This window comes from Pseudorca crassidens, chromosome 4, assembly GCF_039906515.1.
Source record: "Pseudorca crassidens isolate mPseCra1 chromosome 4, mPseCra1.hap1, whole genome shotgun sequence".
NCBI classification, from domain to species: domain Eukaryota; kingdom Metazoa; phylum Chordata; class Mammalia; order Artiodactyla; family Delphinidae; genus Pseudorca; species Pseudorca crassidens.
In genome coordinates, this window is record NC_090299.1 from 22,351,587 (window position 1) to 22,375,330 (window position 23,744).

Genomic DNA, 23,744 nt, shown 5'->3' on the forward strand with positions numbered 1-23,744 from the left:
TAATTCTTTGGTGTGAAATGAAGCACATTCTCAGGCTGAGAACATTCCCATGTTCATTTACATTTATAGAGTTTTTCTAGAACCACATGATGATTATGAGAGCATGAGTCTTTTACGTGTTTTCCTCTGTTTCTTATCTTTGTAGACATCCTTCCCTCCAGGGCACTAGATCTGAGGCACGTACAGCACTCTGCCCAGGAGCCTGTGGCTGCTGGCTGCTCCTTGATGAAAAGGGAGCTCGGGCAGTTTTCTGCCTGTGTCACGGCGTTCTCGGCCCCTTGGTTCCTGTGTGTGCTCTGGTGGGAGAGCAATGCTGGTCTCCTTGTTTACCCGCCCCCTTATCACAGTCCATGGCTTTGCCCAACTCCCAGTGCCAGAGACTGACATGGGGAGGCTTACTCACAAAGACCTTTAAAAATGCCTTGCTGTGGGGTGGATTCATTGGTTCCCAGCCTCATCTCAAAGACTGGGTCGTGGTCCTCTTGGGAGGTCTGTTTCCTTGCTCCACCTGTGGCACCTACTCAGTGCAAATTGGATACACTAGTGAGACCAGACCTTGTTCGTTCTCCACCCTTACTTTTCTTTCTAAGGAAGATCTTATTCCATCTCTCATCCTGGACGAAATCTACAACCAAATCCTTGGCTGTCACACAATCTTGGGACCTGGATTTTAGGAACCCTGTGACCGTGCACTTCCCGGGGCTTTAGTTTTGGAGGAAAAAAGTCACGAGACGGCAGAGGCCTCTCCTGAAGCATTTTGATAAATGCCTCCACCAAGGTCACCACATTTCCACTGTCTTCACTCGAGCCTTCAACCTTCTTAGCAAGGTGATCAGAAATTTGTCCAGCATCTATCCACTTAGAGCATCTAGGATCTTCAATTTGGGCTGACCCTCTGGCTTAATGCCCAAAGTGTCAGCTCAGAACCTTAAAAGGCCCCGCCACTTCCTAGTAGAGAAAAACCACACAGAGTTCCTGTATTTCTACACAGTAAATTCCCCTCCCTTGATATCCACGCCTAGGAAGCTGCCATGTTCATTTTCTCCAACATTAGTTCCTGCAAGAAAGCCAGACTCCCTTAGATTGACACAGATGCCTGCATTCTTCATTTAGGTTTAAAGGAGACAGAGGTTTGTTGGAGTTAGAAAGAACCCACCGGGCTTGGTCACAGGGCTCCACTCTGTTTCCCTTCAAAGCGTCCAGAGATTACACAGTGGGAAGCACATGAGGCCAAAAGACAGGCTGGAAGACAAGTATCGTGTGGCTGTGCACGATTTACGGGGGGGACTTGAATTCTGGTTTATAAAACATGGCCGATAATATTAAATGCTAAAATTAATTGATTTGATTTGATTGATTTGATTCCCCCTAAAATTAATTGATTTTAAGGGGAAATTTTTTCACATCTTACATGCAGATGTGTGAAAATAAATTACAGGAACTGCAGAAAGTACCACCCATACATCCTAGAACAGCCAGTGCAGCGTCCTTCATCGCATCTAAATGTAATAAAGTAGCAGTTTAAGGCCCCCATAGCTTTCTTAGCTCAGCCAAGACTATCAGCGTCCCACTTCCGTAATCTTTTCAAGGCATTGAATTTTCCTAATTCAGAGATCCGTATGTACATATGAATCTTATAAAACTTGTTTAAAAAGAAATGGCCATGATATGGTAAGAAAATAGAAAAAAATCAAGCCTTGGTGATTATTTTCTTAAGGCAAAAAAAAACTAAGAAAACAGTCCTATTGTAGCCCATGTGTTAGTTCACAACTGAAAATAAAGAATACTGAGTTATTGGTTTTAAAACAGGTCATTACTTCTGTGGTTTTACAAATGAAAACGTTGTTCTTTACGAAACACTTAAAACCAGAGCATGACTGCTTATTCTAAATACTTCTATTGTCAGTGGTTTAACAGCCAGCTGTGTTAATCTCAAGGCAACAGGAGTTCATTTTCACAGAGACACCAGGCCATATTTGTCCAAGTGTTTGGTGTGTGACTCATAAGTGTTCCTATGCTATTGGATGACTTCCAGCGCTTTGCCAGAACTAACCTTCTTAGACATTTGAATCAAATTAAGAGTTCCTCAGCTGAGATCTTAGTGGTGTATTCTTTCCCAAATACAGTAATCCTTTCCACTCTGAAGCCCAAACATTAAAGATTACCATGCAAACTACCCATGGCTGAAGACATCTCTTAATTAAAGGATAATAAACATTATTGTTAATAATATGGTCCAAATAAGAAGATAGTATAAACGAGTCTTTCTTTTCTCTGTGTGTGTAGACTTCTGTTTCTAATATTCTGAGGAAAATTCTGGACCAATTACCTGCTTATTGTTAAATAGTTAGAAAAGTCAAAATTCCTTTTAAAAGAGGTAGTTAAATAGGGACAATTAAATTTTGGTTGTGACAATTTTAAAACGCCAGTGCTTTTATCCACTATTTCTCTGTAACGATCCAAGTCATTAATGATTCTTTGTCATCAATAATTTGCAGAAGGGTCAAGAAGATATTTTAGAAAACCCTTATTCTTTCTAAGACATGCTTTTTAATAGTGGATATTTAGAATATACTAAAATATTTTTTTCTCATACTAACTCCTTTCTTCCCGTAATAAATTTTGAGAACTTACTAAATTGTCTGTATTGTAAAAATAAAAGATTTCCTTTCCTGTTTTGTTTTTATTAGTTCCACCATTCTATTTCCAACATCTGGACCACATCGGAAGAAGACTGGACCACTATGAGAAGCCAGAGCTATCTCTAGGATCATATGAATATGTTGCTACTTTGGATTACTGCAGAGTAAGTGTTCCCAGGACTTCAAGTGTTTATATATGGATGTCCGATACAAGTGAATTACTTTTATATGTCATGAACTGACCTTTGATTCACAGACAAAGCATTCGGGTGGTGCCACGGGGATGTAGAAATGTCTTAAGACACAGATCAATCCTCCTAGGCTGTTAACGTGATTAAATAGCCAGACCATCCACTGCAGTGATCATCTTTAAAAACTAAAAAGTGGTGGCAGAAAAAAAAAATAGGGACTTCCCTGGTGGTGCAGTGGTTGGGAGTACACCTGCCAACGGAAGGGACATGGGTTCGAGCCCTGGTCCAGGAAGATCCCACATGCCGTGGAGCAGCTGAACTTACGTGCCACAACTACTGAGCCTGCGTGCTAGAGCCCGCGAGCTGCAACTATGGAAGCCCGTGTGCGCTAGGGCCCATGTGCTGCAACTACTGAGCCCACGTGCCACAACTACTGAAGCCTGTGCACCTAGAGCCCGTGCTTCGCAGCAAGAGAAGCCACTGCAGTGAGAAACCCACGCACCGCAATGAAGAGTAGCTCCTGCTCACCGCAGCTAGAGAAAGCCCGTGCACAGCAATGAAGACCCAACACAGCCAAAAAATATATATATAATAGTGATAATTTCATTTGTATGTCCCTTTCAGATAGAATATGATGCTAGGTTCTTTTTCTTTCTTTTTTTAAGTTTTTTTTGATGTGGACCATTTTTTTATAAAATAAATTTATTCATTCATTTATTTTTGGTTGCGTTGGGTCTTCGTTCCTGTGCACGGGCTTTCTCTAGTTGCAGTGAGCGGGGGCTACTCTTTGTTGCGGTGTGCGGGCTTCTCGTTGCAGTGGCTTCTCTTGTTGTGGAGCACGGGCTCAAGGAGCGCGGGCTTCAGTAGTTGTGGCCCACGGGCCCTAGAGCGCAGGCTTAGTAGTTGTGGCCCACGGGCCCTAGAGCGCAGGCTCAGTAGTTGTGGCCCACGGGCCCTAGAGCACAGCTCAGTAGTTGTGGCCCACGGGCCCTAGAGCGCAGGCTCAGTAGTTGTGGCCCACGGGCCCTAGAGCGCAGGCTCAGTAGTTGTGGCCCACGGGCCGTAGAGCGCAGGCTCAGTAGTTGTGGCCCACGGGCCCTAGAGCGCAGGTTCAGTAGTTGTGGCCCACGGGCCCTAGAGCGCAGGCTCAGTAGTTGTGGCTCACGGGCCCTAGAGCGCAGGCTCAGTAGTTGTGGCACACGGGCTTAGTTGCTCCATGGCATGTGGGATCTTCCTGGACCAGGGCTTGAACCCATGTCCCCTGCATTGGCAGGCAGATTCCCAACCACTGTGCCACCAGGGAAGTCCCTTGATGTGGACCATTTTTAAAGTCTTTATTGAATTTGTTACAGTATTGCTTCTGTTTTATGTTTTTTGGTTTTTTTGGATGCGAGGCACGTGGTATTGTAACTCCCCGACCAGGGATTGAACCCACACCCCCTGCATCGGAAGGTGAAGTCTTAACCACCGGATTGCCAGGGAAGGCCCTCCGCTAGGTTCTTAATGCAGCAGTTTCATATAGTGCCTCTGCCTTATTTGTTTTGTCAATCATCTCAGAAAAATTTCCCTTCCAAGGGAGAAGCTCAGCTGATACGGTCAGTAAGACTATTGACGTGTTTCTGTAGCTCCTTCTCCACTCCAGCTGTCATTGCAGTGATTTAGGCTCTCAGAGTCTCCCTGAGACTGTTTCAGCAGCCTGGGATCCTGGCCTCTGGTTTCCTTGCTTTAAAATGTAACCATGAGACTCCCCCCACTACCTTAATCTAAAAAATTAAATTCAAAAATTTAAGTTTCTTTATAAGACCGTTAGCTACCACCTTAGCTACGTCCTCAGTTGTAGAAAATTCTGGCTCATGTACTCTGAACACATCACTCCCCTGTACAACTCCATGCTTTTATCTAAGATGCTCTTTTGACCCAACTACCTTTCCATCCTCCTGTTACATCTATACATACCCCACCTAGCAAACTCCTACTTATTCTCTAATCCCTGGCTGAAATTTTGTTTTATGTGAGTGTGTGTGAATGTGCACACACCTTTCTCTGACTTCATCGTGGTTGTTATTTACTAAATCTTCTGATTTTTTTCCCCATATAATTTGGTCCATATGTCTGTTTTAGCAGTTATCTCCATAGAATTTAAATCTTCCTATATTTTCCCTCTTCCTAGATTCTGATATCCCTGGGGACAAGAATCTTGTCCTAGCTGTCTTTACAGCATCTATCATAGTGCCTGCCACAGCGTAGGCAGTTGATCAATGCATGTGGATGAATGAATGAATGAATGAATGAGCGAGTGAATGAGTGAATGAATTTGCAGGTGGGTCGCTATTCCCAGGGCTGGCTGTTTCCCTTCTCCAGCGTCATAGTGATAGTGACATCATTATGGATATCTTGAATATCTTTCAAATTCTTCAGTGATTTGAAAATATCTTCGTGAGTATTGGTTCAGATTTCAGCTTGTATCTGAAGTACCTGTGTAGACTCGAAGAAACAGAATCATTCTGACTTACTTCCTTTTCCACAAATGAATGCCTCCTAGTGCCCAGTCCTCAGAAAATAGCCTCTGACCACAGATTTCTTTCCTAGATATTTGCTAGGGGACCAGTCCATGTTGTATTGAATATAAATTACAAAGAACATTATTCCTAACTAGAAGTTTTTTCAACTGAGTGGATTTTAAAATGTTTTCCAATTAACATACGTTTTGCATTTATTTTAGTATTTTGTATGAGTTTTTCAACTAGTTATTAAAGAAGAATTAACACTTTATTAGCTTTAACTGTAACATTTGAACATATTTTGGGAAACATAAGAACATTTTTGGTACAAATGATTTATTTCAGGCGCAGAAAAAAACAAAACAACAAAAAAATGTCCTAAAATACCAGTTACTTTTGGACAGTTTATTTGTCCTTTACTGTTGTTGACTGAAGGAGAATGATCAGGCAGAACATAAACATTTGAAGTTCTAATTAAATGTAATAAAGCCATTGTATCTAGTGATGGAAAATTTATTCACTCATCTTTGCAACCGTAGTGTAAATCTAACTATGCTCTGACTTTCCAGTTCTCTGCCAAAAAGGCTATATTATCTTGATTTTATGCTTTTCTTAGCAGAAACTTAGGCAGGGAGTCAAATCTATTTCTGGGAACAAAAGTCTCAGTATCTTCAAACTCTTTTATCTGGAAATGTTCCAGATGTCTAATTGATGGGAAAGCTCACAGAGCAGGCAAGGAACCAAATAAAAACTGTACATTTTGAAGAGTTTTTTGTGAGGTTAATCTTCCTTTTATTATTCCAAATAAGGTTCATAATAAAAGAACTCTTAATATCTTCAAATTTAATTATACCTTAAAATGTAAAGGAAGAATAATCATGAATTGCCTTAGGGATTTGGGTGATGAATAAGAGCTTATATAATTGGTATGTGTATTTTTTAATACCATACAAACTTAAAGGAGAATTACAAAATAACATTTTTCCTGTTCATTTTAGATAATCTTAATGCCAATTTTAGATAACAGAATTAACATTCATTGAACATTCACTATGTGTGATGCTCTGTGCTAAGTGCTTTCTATGTATTCTATCATTTAGTTCTCACAGTGACCTCGTGTGGTGAGTATCACCATGATGTGGGGAAGCTGAGGCTTAGAGAGGTTAAGTACCAACCTCAGGCCATACATATAGAAAATGACCACAGAACCCCTAATTCTCTATCACTATGGATATGTAGGCATGTATTTACAAAATCACCATGGCGTTCCCCTGGAAGAAAAGACCCAGCTCTGTCTAATAACTGACAGTTTTTCACTTAGAAGTTTACAGAATATATCTATCTACATATAAAGTGTACCTGAAAGGTAAAATCTCATTCCAAGCCAGCCTGCTTTTTTTTTTCCTAAATACAAATGTAGTTTCTCCACTTAATTTTAGTTCACTTTGACATTTATTATACACCTAGCATGTCCAAGGCACTTTGGCTGTGTTTGTGAGTGATAATAAGATTAGCAAGAATATGAACCTGATCTCAAAGTCCTTAGCGTGCATAGACCTGATAATTAAAGTATATAATTATGATATAAATAATATGATAAATGCTGTAAGAATAGAATAGTCAGAGTGCCATAAGAAAACAGATGAGCAATAATTTATGATTTGGTGAATCAGGGAAGGGTTCTAAGAGTAAGTGACATTTGAGTTGGTTAAACCACGAGCAGAGAAGTAGAAACTAAATGGTAAGCAGAGGCAGTTTCTCAGAGGTATTTGCAACTTATTCCAATTTCTTCAGGGGCTATGGGGGGCTTTGTAGATGAGTGATGGGGACCTAGTATAGAGACTAGGATAGTTGGAGCGTATATTCCCCCTTCCCCCAAAGCACATTCAAATTCAAATATTTTTTAAAACACTATGCCAAATGAAATACTTTTCCAGCCAAGGAAATACTTTTCTTGGCCCACGCCCACTAGATTGGGACCTCTGGATAGAAAATGTTTTGAAAATGGCAAACACTTAAATTAGTTGGAGGAATGTGTATTGGGGCATAATAGGAAGTAAAGCTGGGAAATTGTTTTGAGACACAGACTATCCTTTTATTTTCCACTAGGCTTGGCATCAGAGCTTTGATCTCTTAGGCTTTTATACGTGTTTGCTAAATGAGTATTATGGGCAGTCTCAAATGCCAGGCCATTGAAGGATTGTACTAATTCAGTAGGCCTTGAGGACAATTAAAGGCAAAGTGGGAGTTGTTTCTATTCATCCATCCATCCATCTACACATTCATTCACTCATCTAACAGTATTGAGCGCTCTCTTGAGCCATGCTCTGTGCTTGGCTCTGGGGACTCAGTAAACTTCCTGTCCTCAGAGGCAGTAGCCTTGGGATCTATCTTGTGCCTTGGATAGTTTATTCTGATAGCAGTCTGTATAATGAGAGGAGGGAGATTGGAGGTAGGGAGGTAGGTATTAGAAGTTATTAATCTCCAAAATTTACAAGCAGCTCATGCAGCTCAATAACAAAAAAACAAAAACCCAATCCAAAAATGGGCAGAAGACCTAAATAGACATTTCTCCAAAGAAGATATACAGATTGCCAACAAACACATGAAAGAATGCTCAACATCATTAATCATTAGAGAAATGCAAATCAAAACTACAATGAGATATCATCTCACACCGGTCAGAATGGGCATCATCAAAAAATCTAGAAACAATAAATGCTGGAGAGGATGTGGAGAAAAGGGAAAACTCTTGCACTGCTGGTGGGAATGTAAATTGGTACAGCCACTATGGAGAACAGTATGGAGGTTCCTTAAAAAACTAAAAATAGAACTACCATACGACCCAGCAATCCCACTACTGGGCATATACCCTGAGAAAACCAAAATTCAAAAAGAGTCATGTACCAAAATGTTCATTGCAGCTCTATGTACAATAGCCAGGAGATGGAAATAACCTAAGTGTCCATCATCGGATGAATGGATAAAGAAGATGTGGCACATACCTACAATGGAATATTACTCAGCCATAAAAAGAAATGAAATTGAGTTATTTGTAGTGAGGTGGATGGACCTAGAGTCTGTCATACAGAGTGAAGTAAGTCAGAAAGAGAAAGACAAATACCATATGCTAACACATATATATAGAATCTAAGAAAAAAATTAAAATGTCATGAAGAACCTAGGGGTAAGACGGGAATAAAGACACAGACCTACTAGAGCATGGACTTGAGGATATGGGGAGAGGGGAAGGGTAAGCTGGGACAAAGTGAGAGAGAGGCATGGACATATATACACTACCAAACGTAAAATAGATAGCTAATGGGAAGCAGCCGCATAGCACAGGGAGATCAGCTTGGTGCTTTGTGACCATCTAGAGGGGTGGGAATAGGGAGGGTGGGAGGGAGCGAGACGCAAGTGGGAAGAGATATGGGAACATATGTATATGTATAACTGATTCACTTTGTTATAAAGCAGAAACTAACACACCATTGTGAAGCAATTATACTCCAATAAAGATGTTAAAAAAAAAAGTTAAGGTAGTAGTCGAAACAAGAGAAAATGAGGGTAATATAACAGTTCCTCAAAAAATTAAAAACTGAATTTCCAAATGATCCAGCAATTCTCCTTCTGGGCATATACTCAAAATAATTGAAAAGAGAGTCTCAAAGAGATATTTTCACACCCATGTTCATAATAGCATTAGTCACAATAGCCAAAAGGTAGAAGCAACCCAAATATCCATCGATGGATGAATGGATAAACAAAATGTGGACTATACATACCATGCAATATTATCAAGCCTTAAAAAGGAAGGAAATTCTGACATATGCCACAACACGGATGAATGTTCAGGACGTGATGCTAAGAGAAATAAGCCAATCACATAAACGACAAATACTGTATGATTTTACTTTTATGAAGTACCTAGAGTAGTCCAATTCATAGAGACAGAAAGTAGAAATGTAGAAAGATGGTTCCCAGGGCTGGAGAGGGGGGGAAATGGTAAATGATTGTTTAAAGGGTACAAAGTTTCCGTTTCCGCAGGATAGAAAGAGTTCTAGAAATGGATGGTGGTTACAGTTGCGCAACAACGTAAATGTACTTGAAACCACTGAACTGCACACTTAAAAATGGTTAAGATGGTGAATTATATTCTGTGTATTTTACCACAGTTGAAAATAGTTTTTAAAAAGGATGAAAATGAGGGTCTGAATTTGGGTACTGGAGCAAGAAGGAGCCGCTGAGGGCTTCACAATTAACTAGGTGTGGATAGCAAGGGGGATGAACAATTCCACAGAGGAGATGAGGCGTCAAGCCCAGAGCATTCTGGAGGATCATATTTTCTGTAAGTTCCTTGTAGAAAGGGCCAGCATAGTGGGAGAAATGTTGTCTTCACTTCTAAGATTTTGAGTGTAAGGTGCTGGCGGGACCTTGCTGTGGAGGTGTGCTGTGGTTGATTGGAATGCTGGTCGGGAGCTCAGAAGACAGACCACATGGAGAGAATCTGAGGGGTCGCCTACAGAGAGGTGCTGGTTAAAAATGAGCAAATGAGATTCTGTGATGGAGCATGTGGTAAGGAAAGAGAAGAGAGTATCCTTTGGAGAAAGATAACAAAATGAAAAACAGAAGCAGCAGTCAGAAAAGTGGGAGAGGAAATGACACCACGGTGCCTGGGCCGCTGAAAAAGGGAAAGGGGTCTGCCCGGCCGAAAATTGCAGAGATAAGAGAGATTGAGGATGAGAGCCGGGTTTTATTTCAGATCACTGTAGTTTGCAGCCAGGAGATCTGTGAGCTTCAAGATGTCACGGTAAACCAGGTTATAGAGTTCATACACGCTGAGGTTGACCGGACAAAGCCAGCTGGATTGAATGGGTAGAGTGATCGATTAAGGCAGCCAGGGATGAAGCCAGTACAGTTGTCTAGGTGCAGGAGGATAGACTTCCGGGTGGTTAAGAGTGGGGATGGGGTAAAACATGTGGAAGAAGCATTTTGAAAGAATAAATCAATGGGGCTTGGTGATGGAAAGAAAAGGAATAGTCAAATCTAATTTCATGTTTTCAAGCCTTTGGGTTGACGTGTAGTGATGTTATAGATAGAGATATTGGAAGAGAACGTTATTTATAGAGGAGTGATGTATTAGTTTTGCATACGTAGAAAACAAGTTACGGTGAAGCATTCTGTAGAAACGTGTAGGTTGGAGATATCAGAAATATTCAGTGGGGAACTGGTGATGCTGAACTTGGGAGAGAATGTGAGAATGGTAAGCCACATTTGGATTGGTCACAGGTTTTGGTTTAATTAGTGGAAACAATTGTTATTTTCATTCTATGTAAATCAGCATAAGTTTCTGTTATGAATTAGATTAGGTGGGAATCAGGAATGGTTTGCAATAAAAATCATTGCTCATGGGACTTCCCTGGTGGTGCAGTGGTTAAGAATCCGCCTGCCAGTGCAGGGGACACAGGTTCAAGCCCTGGTCCGAGAAGATCCCACATGCCATGGAGCAACTAAGCCCCTGCGCCACAACTACTGAGCCTGCGCTCTAGAGCCCGCGAGCCACAAATACTGAACCCGCGCACCTAGGGCCCGTGCTCTGCAACAAGAGAAGCCACCACAATGAGAAGCCCACGCACCACAACGAAGAGTAGCCTGCACTGGCCGCAACTAGAGAAAGGCCACGCGCAGCAACAAAGACCCAACACAGCCAAAAATGAATAAATAAATAAATAAATTTTAAAAAATCATTGCTCATGTAGACAGCAACAGAGTTCCTACATTTCTTTGTTGGTCTGATTTTGGATGTGGCAAAGCAATGGAGTTTTCAGGTTGATAATTTTCAAGTCCTACAATTTTTTTCCTTTTTTCAAATGAAAGACTTTTATTAGAGGAACGTTACATCTAGCCCTATAGTGGACATAGGATGAATTAGTAACTTAATTTGGAGATAGTGTCATCTAATTTTATAATTATAACAATTAAAATTTAATCTAGAGCATTTTTTTCATTTATCACAAAGATTAGCCTTAATTCTTTACCCTCTAGTGTGAGTCACTAAAGTTGTTTGCCTGTGGTTCTATTTTCTAAATATTTTGTAAGATCCAACTGAAGAATTGCTTCCTAAGAGCTGTTTGAACACCAGCCAGTAAAGGGACCAAAAGCTACAAAACATTTATGTAGCAGCTGCTTTATGTTATAGTGATTGTTTTAAACAGAGAAAAGGCCCAGTATTCAATTTTTTTTTACCATAAATATGTAAGGAACAGGTACATATTTAATAATACAGCACAATTTTTTAAGTATACAATTATATTTTAGTATTTAATTTCATATCTTTGAAGAGCTTATAAAGGAAGAGAGTTGAAAATGGTGATATCAAGTTAACGAAGCTTTACTTCAGTTTCAAAAACAAACACTAATTATAGTTTTGTACTATTTTGGGCCACAGTTTGCCAGGGTTCCAGACATATTTCTTCCCCTAAGGCAGAGTGTTCTAAGCGAGGTCGCCACAAGACTGTACTCACCTTTGGGGAATTGTGGTAATAAGGTCTTCTGAGCCTTTCTCTGCTAGCTGTCATAATCCTGTCTAATTCAATAGTGGGACCCAGGTCATAGCCTGGAAAATAAACAGCTTTTATCTTTTTTATAGCATCAGAGACTGTTCCAGAAAATGACTTAATTCCACACATGTTATATTAAATGAGATGTCTGATGACCTTAAAGAGTTTCTGGGGGTTTTAATTTGATTATGAAATGTTTGTACATTATAATTATATGTGTGTGACTTGTTTGCTTTCTTGTAGAAGAATAAGCCTCCCAACCCACCAGCCTTTATCTTCATGATTGATGTTTCTTATAGTAACATTAAGAATGGACTTGTGAAGCTCATATGTGAAGAACTGAAGACTGTGCTGGAAAAACTTCCAAAGTAAGGGAACTGCCATTCTTTTTGTGACTTATACAGTATTGCTGAATTAGTATATTGGCCAGAAAACAAGTGCTGAATGGCCCGTGGTCTCTTTTGCTAATGGGGACATCGCATAATCGTTTATAATTTATAAACAATTATAAACAGCATCAGACCTTAAAAAATCAGAGTGATCTTTTGTACAAAGCAAAAGAACACAACTGATAAGAAATAATGCCACGGTAAACAACATTCAAAAAATCCATTCTAGATTATAAGGAGAATCCCAGCAGTGTGGTGGAAAAGGCCTTGGAAGTCTGTTATTCACTTTTCAAAAACATTGATTTTCCAGCAGAAACGGGTAGGTTGCTGGGCGTGGCCAAATTCCTTTTTGCCCTTATAGTACCCTGTCTAACCCCTCTGCAGCTTTCCTGCCTCTATGTCCTGTAACTTAAGGGCACAGGGTACATCATTTGTGCTGCTGTTGCAGGGGGCAGCGCATAAAAGGAAAGGTGGAAAGGTATATTAGAAAACATGACTATGTTTTATCGTGTATAAACTAGTTGTTTAGGCTGGGAACTAGCTTCTAGTAAGGAGACTTGTGAGCAGGGAGAAAGCTTTCCTTTATGAGAAGATGACATGCTTAAGAAAATAAAAGAGGTTAGAAAAGATTGTCTGTCTGAAACCTAGTGTCTGCACCAGTCTTAGCATCTTCCACCCCTCCCTATGTTCTGAACATAAGCAACCTCTGTTCTGAACGGGGATGCTTTGAGGGGCGAGTTGTCCGCAGCCCCTAGGTCTCCCCAGGTCCTCGGGTGCCCACTCCTCTGTATTTGTTCCACATGTGGCGGGTGCTTGGGTTGCCTGTGAGGCTCAGTTGAGCGAACTCTGGACCTCCCAGGAGTAGTTTTGTTTGTATCCATGAAGCTGAAGTCATAATATTCTCAAGGATGGTTTGGAAAAGCAGTGGGGATGTTTAAAAAACATTGAGGTGATTTCAAACTGAATTCTACAATGAAGAATGAGCTGGGAGCAAGTTGAAGATGGGGCAAAAGAAAGGCCTCTGATGCCTGCCGACTATTGTGGCTATAGTTTCTGTGACCTCATTCTCAGGGACACTTGACAAGTATGGACTTTCTGCCTAAAATGGCATATTTGATCACAGACCTCCCCCAGGGCTGCTTTAACACTACATCTGAACTTTAAACTTGAGTTATATGAAAGCAAACTACTCTAATTTCTGGAAGTGGTCTGTCTCTCTCTGTCTCTCTCTGTCTCTGTCTCTCTCTGTCTCTCTCCTCTCTCTCTCTCTCTCTCTCGCTCTCTCTCCCTCTCTTCAAACTGGTTCAAATTAGTTTCTCATAACCTATTTTCATAGTCACTTCACCAACCCCTTGTTTCTTTTCAACACACTGGTGATATGAAGCTTGTAACCTATTGATGCAAGTTATGAAATCACACTGTTAGGTGTCATCATGACCTTTATATCCCATTGGAGCAGAAGTGTGGCTTTGGCAAGAGATGGCGAGCGGGGGGGGAGAATACTGCTGGCTATTCCCCTCCACTTTTCAAGTAACTCTCTTGAAAGTTTTTATTCAAGCCAAAATACCTTCTCTTTCTTTATCTTTTAAAATAAATCTGTTTTCTCTTTTCTCCTCTGAAATTTATTTTGGGCTGCGTGTATGTATAACTTTATATTTTCGATGGTAAGATTGCCGTCAATTTGATTTACTTCTGTGAACTAAAGCAGTGTTTTTAAAGCATAGTATATAAGTCTTGATTAATATCTAAGGTATGTTCATCTCTCAGCTAATCTTTTGAAAAGGGAAAGCCCATTCCTACTCTTTAACTTTGAATTTGCATCTTTGATATTGCCAGGTTGCCAGACTTTTCTGTCTGACTTCTCTGGAACAGGAAAGAAAAGATTTGAAGTGCTTCACTCGTTACTCAGATCAAACTCTCAGACTTTTTTCTGGTTGTTTGTTTTTAATGCTGCTGTAGCTAAGATGTTCAAAATGCTTGATTTTGGAATATTCTGGTTCTTCCAGTTACTAATATCTTCAGTGTTGCTCTGTCAGATTCATTCCATTAATAGGGGCAACTGTTGAGGGAAGGGATCATTGAAAAATGGAACAAAACATGTTCTTTATTAAGATATCCCTCATATAACTTTACAAAATTTGTGTAGAATCAAATGAAGGAGAGACTGAGGTTTTGTTTTCTCATGGATATGATGTAACAAGGCAGCTATACTGTTGAAAAAGAACATTTTAGGATAGTTCTTTGTTTCTCAAATTTAAAAAGAGTTGTTCCAATGGAAACACTACTACTCTTTTGTAATAATGTGAGATGTCCTGATTAGATGTTTATAAAAAATGTTAATTAGATTTTAAGTGAACCCTATGAATCCCAGGATACTCTTTTCCCATCACTAAAAATGTCCAAATCCAATGGGGAATAGCAATCCAGATTCTTCTCTTTAATTTTTCTTTTGTGTCTTTTGCCTTGGTTGACTCCAAATTAACTATTAAAAGGAATAAATCCCCTTCATGACTTGCTGGACATTTTTCACCCTATGTAGTAAAAGGTTTACTGGGAAATAGGAGCTTAACCAGTGGTGTGCTGGAAAACTGGCTCTCAAATAAATAAAGCCTTGATTTGTAGTGTTTGCTCATTCCTGTGGTATAAATACTTCCAGCTGGGCTGATTTTAAACTACCAAGGCGACATCACTCCATGGGAGCTGAGAAGGGATACAGACAAATCAGTTTATCAGTTTGGGTTCTAACTTGCCCTCTCAGACAGTGTCCCACATCATGACAGTCATTCTCAACGAGACCTCTGTTCTTCTCCACGTTGTGCTTGACCCTCCAGGAGCAGAGAGTGTAAGCCTTGAGCCCTGCCCTTTATTGGTTTATTGTCAGGGATTCCTGAAATGTTAACTAAAAGGCACTTTCTACCAAGAGCCAAATGTGAATGAGTTGTAGAAATTTAGGAAGAGGAAATAACTTCTGGTTGGTAGCATCGGGGGAGACTTCACAGAAGGAGGATTTGTGCTTGGCCTTGAAGAGTAAAATTCTAATAAATAGGGAGGGGGAAGGGGAACACGGATACAATATAGTATAGTCATTGGTTGCATAAAGTCATACAGTTTAGATGGTGGAGGGGTGTGTGTGTGTGTGTGTGTGTGTGTGTGTGTGTGTGTGTGTGTGTGTGTGTGTGTGTGTGTGTGTGTGAAGTCTGTGTATGTGTAGCTACAAAGGATAAGGATTCCCATTTCTAAAAATTTTGCAAGAGTCCAAAATGTAAACATCTACCAAGTGCTTTTGGGATTATGAGGATCTATTTAAACTGCCCGGCCATTTATCAAGGCCACAGTGAAGAGCAAATGTCCTCAGTTAGCAAAGTAAGTAGAGGAGAAATGGAACAGAGTTTAAAGTGAATAGTTTGTCAGCCTGTACTCTGCTGAAACATCAAGGAAATTGGGAAGTCTTCGGTGGGAACTTCAGACACTTCCATTGTCCTTTCTCTTGTACTCAAGTAAGTCTTTTGGCTATGTGCAAAATGTAGAAACTGAGCAAACTAGGTTCTTTTTCACAAAAGTTGTCCCCGAAGCAAAATAAGTTTTACCGATGTCTAAGGGTCAAAGAAAATGGCTTTCATGTAGCCGCTGAGCACTATGTTATATCCACTGCTGAAAATGAGTAAGAATATCAGTGGTGTCGAGGTATGTTTTTTTAGGAGGGGGTGTGGAAGGAGGGAGGGGGAGGAGAGACAGAATAAAAACGAGTCTAGACCACTCAACTCTGAATATACTCAGTATAGACTTTAACAGCAATATTCATGCCTTTGTACTCCTTTCCGGAAGATTAAGGCCTTGTCCTGGAATTCCTCAAAAAAAATTTTACTCAAAAAAAAAATTTTTTTTTACGTTTTGTTACAGTTTTGGAGATTTTATTGCTTTTATTCTCTAGCCATGAACATCACAAATCGTTACCTAATAAGAATTACATTGTCAATTCGTATATATGATTTATTTTAGTATTTACACTATATGTTTATATGGTATACAGCTTTTAAAATCTAGCCCATTTTCTGTTGAGAGTCTTGAGAATGCGTAAAAAAAAATCACACAGGAGGAGCAAGTCCTTGATAAAAATAGCTGTCCTGTTTGTAATCTGAATATGCCTTTCTCTTGCTTCAGATATGCCATTTGTTACTCTGACCTTCTGGTGACTTCTGAGAGCTTTGTTTCTAAAGACTGTAATAATCCTAGCTTGTTTGTGGGGGAAAAAAAAGCACCTTGTAATTGCTATGGTTAGAATAAATATAGTAGAAAATATCAGCACATGTTTCCATAATATCTATTTGGTTTTTTACCTAGACTTTTGAGAATTTTTTTCAAATCAACTTAAGTTAGTTTTGTAGTATCTCCCATCCCCTACCACTGTGACTCAGTATTATCTATATCCTGTAAACGATAATTAAGACCAAACCTTTACACCTGTCTTCTGTATATTTTATAGAATGTGTTCTTACTGAATTTCTCATAGAAGCCACTCTCTCAGGACTTCATGGAAGAACGTCAAACCCTTTTTTCCTCTCTCACAGGGAGGATCAGGAAGAGACTTCCTCACTTCGAGTCGGTTTCATCACGTACAACAAAGTCCTCCATTTCTTTAACGTAAAGAGCACTTTGGCACGGCCCCAGATGATGGTGGTGACCGACGTCAGCGAGGTCTTTGTTCCTCTGTTGGATGGCTTCCTTGTCAGCTATCAAGAATCCCAATCTGTGATTCACAAGTAAGTATCTAGTGCTTTATAATTTAGATCCTAATCAGTTGTCTGTTTTTTAAAAAATCTTTATTGGAGTAGAGTTGGTTTACAATGGTGTATTAGTTTCTGCCGTACAGCAGAGGGAATCAGTTATACATATCCCTGTATCCACTCTTTTTTAGATTCTGTTCCCATGTAGGTCATTACAGAGCACTGAGTAGAGGTCCCTGGACTATGCAGTAGGTCCTTATTAGCTATCTGTTTTATACATAGTAGTGTGTATATGTCCATCCCAATCTCCGAGTTACCCCTCCCCACCTCTTTCCCCCCTTGGTAACCATACGTTTGTTTTCTACATCTGTGACTATTTTTGTTTTGTAAATAGGTTCATTTGTACCGTTTTTTAGATTCCACATGCAAGTGATATCATATGATAATTTGTCTTTCTCTTTTTTAATGTTTTGATTCAATCACACATGTTTTGTTTTGTCATTAGCAAGGGGGTTTTAACACATGGATTATAAAGCTCTATTATTTGTGTTAGTTCTGTCTCTTTTCATTGCAGACTGGTATCTAAAAGGAGGAATTTTTTTAGTACACATACTCAGCCCTACCAGTCCCGTCTCTTTGCTGGAAGGCAATGCAAGGGAGTTATTTCCTGAGTGCGCATGAGAGTACTTGGTGATGATATAGCCACTGTTCCATAATCTATAGTCTAAGAGATCAGAAATGTAGTAAGTAGGAAAAAAATCTATCAAGAGTGTGACTTTGTAAATGTTCCAACCACATCATAAATTTTGGTGCCAAACCATGCCAGGATATCATTCCTTGAGGAATAACCTCTGAAAGTCCCCCACAGGTGTTCAGTGTAAAAAAAACACCATATGTACTTAGGCCTGAAGTGTTCGTGATTTATTTCCTGATGTTTATTACACATATGCTAAATATTTAAAACCTTTTGCTCATTCATTTCTTGCAGTTTATTGGACCAGATTCCAGAGATGTTTGCAGACTCTAATGAAAATGAGACCGTCTTTGCTCCTGTCATCCGGGCTGGCATGGAAGCACTAAAGGTGAGAAGAAGGCCCTTTTAGTTGCTAGTAAATAAATTCTAAAAACACACACACACACACACACACACACACAGAGGAATTTTCATCCATGAAAGATGATACAGCCTTCATTAAAACACGCAGGTTGCTGGAGGCTGTTCAAACTTCCCTACAAATCTCAGGAGGAAACGGCCCAAACCACAGCTTGCTCCCAGCGTTTACATTCCAGCACTGTTAGCATCTGAACAACTGATTTTGTCGGGGTTTCCAGTTTAGCTCCTCCTTTTGGCTTTTATGTGAACTTTATATGATCTATTTTTAAATTATTTCAACAATATCTGAACCACCAGATATGAAAAGAAAAATCTCCATCTCTCTCCTTCCTTGGGGTTTTCAAACATGCAAGGGCAAGGTCGTCACATTCAGTGACAGAAGTGAATGCTGCCTGGGGCCTTGCTGAATGCCAGAAGCAGAGTGGGGTTGGCTGACTCCCTGGTTGGGAAGCTGAGCCCAAGGGACTCTGGTCGTTTTCATAGTAATAACGACATTAATCTGAGGAAGGCAGAATGGTTGGAAAGTGCTTACTCTTAATCATTATTACCTTAGCACAAGAGTCAAACCACTTTGGCCCAGACAGCTAGTTCCTAAAATTGATTTTTAAATTTTATTATTAAAGTTACATTTGAATTATTTTTTAAGATAAAATGGCTAGCAGTAATAACAAACAGCAACAACAACCCTGCAGAACTAAGTTTGTGAAATACTTACACGTAAATTTTATGACCCAACATTATAGTCTGGATCCAGCATAGTGATTCTTGCCTGGGTTCTTTGGTCTTCAGAGTGTTCACTTACGGGATCAAAGACTCGTAGATATCCCTCAAAAAGCCTCAATACAAGTTAATTTAACATAAAATTAAAGATAAATTTTACATCAGAAAGCGATTTGGAGATGTTGAGTTTCATCCCGTGGAAGCCAGCAGTGATCCTTGTTTGGACTACAGAAAGACTTGGGAATTTCTATTTTATTCCACATTGCTAAAGACTAATATCTTCTGTTTCAATTTGAAAGAGTTTTGCAACTGTTGTTGTTCTCTCCTCCATTAAGGTGTCTAGAAATTCATATGTAAATTTCCTGATACGTGATAAGTTATATATGATGCTACAAGTCTTTCTACTCTGAGAAGTTAGTACTGGGAGTAACATTGTATTCACGTGCTCATGCGTGAAAGATGAGTGGATATTCATAAGCCAATAACTCATTAGTTAAGACAGTAGAGTGGAAAGAAGAGTGCGGCATGGCTCTTCTTTAGTTGCTAGTAAATAAATTTTAAAGAAGACAGATAGGCACATGCGTGCGCGCGCACACACACACACACACACACACAGGAAGCTTCATCCATGAAAGAATATACAGGCTTCATTAAAACATGCATCCAGAATCCCAGCTCAAACGAATATATCGTTTCTAAAAGGGAGCAAATACTGTCTTGTCACAGTGGGTTCCACACTGGCAGTCCACAAGAGGTCTAGAGGCTGCATAGCAGCCTTGAAAGAAAAAATATATAAAGCACCTTGTGTACATGCATTCCACGTATCTAAAATGTGATATTGTGACACATGACTGAAAACCACTGTGTTCTTATTCAGCATGATGTTCTTCGAGGTTGCTCAGTACCATGATAACTGCACTGTCAGTGTTCTCAGCTGCCTGTCGTTTGCCAGAGGCCAGTGCATTTCAGTCAATCTACTTTCATGTCTTTTGCATGTTATTTTTTGTTATACTTTCAATTTTTAATGTTAGAGTAGCATGTACTTTTACACTGAAGTTTAAAGATGAGAAGAAACTAATATCTAAATATAATCAGAATAACTTTACAAATATCAAAGTAAATAAGTAGCATTATTCTTACAAAGTAGAATGAACTCCCTTTAGAGAAGGTAAAGAACTTTTTTTATAGCTTTTTTTCTTTTATAAATTTATTTTATTTATTTATTTTTGGCCGCGTTGGGTCCTTGTTGCCGCGCGCGGGCTTTCTCTAGTTGCGGATAGCGGGGGCTACTCTTCATTGCAGTGTGCAGGCTTCTCATTGCGGTGGCTTCTCTTGTTGTGGAGCACGGGCTCTAGGTGCGCGGGCTTCAGTAGTTGTGTTACACGTGTTCAGTAGTTGTGGCTCGCAGGCTCTAGAGCGCAGGCTCAGTAGTTGTGGCGCACAGGCTTAGTTGCTCCGCGGCATGTGGGATCTTCCCAGACCAGGGCTCAAACCCGTGTCCCCTGCATTGGCAGGCGGATTCTTAACCACTGCGCCACCAGGGAAGCCCCAAGAACTGTCTTTATATGAAGATAAGAAGCTACCTTTATAAAATGACACTGTTGGACATAATGTTAGTGGTGCTTACTGCCCTGTGCCTGCTGGCAGATCGCTCTCCCAGCCCGTCTTCACACAGACTCCACGGCTGCAGAAGACCGGGAAGGCAGGCATGCCCCAAGTCGTGGAGTCACGTATTAAAGGGCGGGTACTTTTTTCAAATGCAGATCTCTGGCCCCACTTCCAGAGATCCTGCCTGATTCATTAGCTCCCCAGCTTGCTCTGCTGATTATCCATATTTGGGAACCACCAGCATAAAGAATTGTTATTCATTCTGCCATCTCTTGGAATATCCTTACATTAAGTTAACTCACGAGAAAATTGCATACCTGACCCGTACAACTTCACATTACACCTGCACTAAGAACGTTTCTGTTTAACTATGATTTAATGTCTTGCCCTAAGCTGTTAATTAATGGTTAAATTAAGAAAGAACACTATGAAGAAAGTTCTTTCTTGTGTAGAACATTAACTGGAGACCTTATTGCATGATTCAGTCTCTTACATGTAGAAAGATTCGCTAGCTGGTTTCCTAGAGCCGGTTGCTCTAAGCAGTCTAACGCATAATGTTTCTTTTAGCTTTAACTACTAAGATACTACTTAGGGTAGATATTCTAATATAACGATTTCTTTTCCCTGACCTTCTTAGTGATTTCCAGTTCTTTACATTTGCCTTAGCATTTCTATTATATAGGTACCTTTAATCATCTGTTTCCTCAAAACTTTTTTGTATAAATAGACCATTGCCATAAATAACCTTAATGAAAAAGGTTTCTTCTGCATCTTCCAAGAAGATTCGGGGTGATTATAATTCGTTGTATAAGAGCAGACACTGCTGTAGTACAATTCGATACTTTCTCCCTCGTAGCAACTTTATCAGGTTTGGATGAAGGAAAAAAAATTCCAAATAAGGTAAAAGTGTGTGTGTGTGTGTAAATGTCTGACGTGTGTAAACGTCTGATGTGTGTAAACGTCTGATGTGTGTATGATAGCTTAGCTGCCTGTGACCGTCACATCATCTCATCATCTTTTCAGGTCCCGTGTGGCTAAAAATCAGTAAGACTTAAATTTGTATAACATATACAGGGTACTAAAATTCTTGCCTGAAGTCATTATTAGGTAAGAGCTAACACTTTTGAGAATTTGCAGGGTAATATCTAAATACTGAAGAGACCACATCATTCATTCACTTATTCTTTCAATCAACAAAGATTGATTAAATGCCTGTGTTTTGTTAAGACAATGTGAGGACTACTGTCCCTGCTTCTAAGTTGCTCATAGTGTAGAAGAGATGTAACTCTGTAATACCATGTGTGATGTTCATTGCTTATGTTCCCAAAAATAAAGGGGGTGGGGGAGGAGAGCAAAGAGTAACTTTGGGAAGTCCGGGACCGTAGCAGGTCAGCCGAGGAGCTCAGGGTGTTCTGCACGGGAGGCCGGAGCTGAGAGTCTCATTCTCTGTGGAGGGGAGGAGAAACTGAGAGAGCATCAGAGTGCAATGTTTCTTATTTGTGTCCAAGTGGAGACATTTTAGAACTGGACTCCCCCATTTGAATTATAGCTCTACTTTCTATCAGCTAGATGCCAAGTAAAATCTATATATAATTAGTTGTAATAAACTTTTTGAAGCAAAGGAAGAGAGTAGACAAAAACTAACATGAAACATGTGCTAATTTGTCACAAAGATAAAGAGGGACTGTTTGGTAACTTCTGATGCATACTTTCTCAAAATCCCTTGAACTATCCAACTAAAGGTTTCCATTCCTTATTTTCTGTTGTACATGCTTCCGTGCCCACAGCCTCTTGTACTCCTAGTGTCTTTTTTTCCATATAGTCTTCCAAAATCTGCATCTCTTTCAAAATCTGACACTCATAACTCAACTATATGTGAATTTCTGGCATTGTCTTTTAAGTTGGCCTTAGAACAGTTTTCTGAGTTAGCTCTTACTTCCCCCATAAAACTAGATAAATAGAGTTTGGCAAAATGTTGGAGGGAAATGACCTTTAGTGGTTATGCTTCAAATATATCATTAGGTGGGGGGAATTTATGTTTCAGTTGTCTTAATATATGCTTAAATTTGGATTCAAGACGATGCATCACAACATTCCTTCCACAAAAATGTACGGAACATCTATAGAGCGAAAGGTACCAGACCCTGGGCAGGGGCCTTGGAGAAATACATTGTAGAAAAATCAAGGTCCTTCCTTTTTCATGGAGCCTGTGATCCTTGGAAGACAGTAGAATACCTAAAGTTGTAACACAGTGTCATTAATTCTAGAAAAGGCTTATTTACAAAGCAGAGTAGGGACATAGAGGTAGAGGCAACCAGCTCTGCTGAGGGGGATAATAACACATCTCTCAGAGGAAAGGACATCGGAGCTGAATTTCAAACAATGGGTTCTCCAGGCCAGCCTTTCTCAACCTGTTTCCACCATAATAAGAATGACATGTCATTCGTCTAACCCTACATGATGCACTTACGTGGGCACAATCAGATTTTGGTAAAAACATAAATTTTGTAGGGATTATAAAGCATATAATGCCATAGGAGCTCTTTCTTTTATTGCTACTCATAAAAGATTTTATAAGGATGTGATTAATGAAATAATAAATCTGAAATTAATAGCCATTATATAAGGAAAAAAGATAAATAGGGCTTCTTTATTTTTTTCAATATTGTACTTTTTTTTTCCTTCAGAGTTTTACTCCATAGGTAATATTAACTAGGCAATCATGTATGTGTAATTATGATTAACACCATGTCCTGGGTCATTGAATTCTCTCAACAATATTTTGTAGTTACTGTTTTTCCTGCATCATATAATTAGGTAGCTGAGGCTTAGAGAAGTTAAATATTTTGCCCAGTGTCACTTAGCTGATAAAATGGCTGGGATTCTAACCCATGCAGTTAGGAACTAGGACCCATGCTTTTAACTACTGTGGTATAAAGTTACAGTGCGTCTGTGAGTACAGAAGATCTAGATGATAGAAGAATTTTTTATTTTTTATTTTTTATTTTTTTGCGGTACGCGGGCCTCTCACTGTTGTGGCCTCTCCCGTTGCGAAGCACAGGCTCTGGACGCTCAGGCTCAGCGGCCATGGCTCACGGGCCCAGCCGCTCCGCGGCATGTGGGATCTTCCCAGACCGGGACACGAACCCGTGTCCCCTGCATCGGCAGGCGGACTCTCAACCACTGCGCCACCAGGGAAGCCCGATAGAAGAATTTTTGACAATGAATTCTTTAGGGGAATTGGGCAGGCGAGGCATGAAAAGTCAGGGAAAAGGTAGACTTTTAAGAAAAGTTT

General features: G+C 39.9%; 1 protein-coding gene across 2 annotated transcripts in view; it reads left to right on the top strand.

Annotated features, from left to right (window-relative positions):
• The window catches only part of SEC24D (SEC24 homolog D, COPII coat complex component), a 111,212-nt gene that overhangs the window by 67,943 nt on the left and 19,525 nt on the right, over positions 1–23,744 (top strand). For both annotated transcript variants that reach the window (XM_067735192.1, XM_067735193.1), the window contains exons 10-13: positions 2,691–2,806; positions 12,138–12,262; positions 16,852–17,043; positions 17,996–18,089. In XM_067735192.1, coding sequence (XP_067591293.1) covers positions 2,691–2,806; positions 12,138–12,262; positions 16,852–17,043; positions 17,996–18,089 — 527 coding nt within the window. The remainder of the gene's footprint in view (positions 1–2,690; positions 2,807–12,137; positions 12,263–16,851; positions 17,044–17,995; positions 18,090–23,744) is intronic.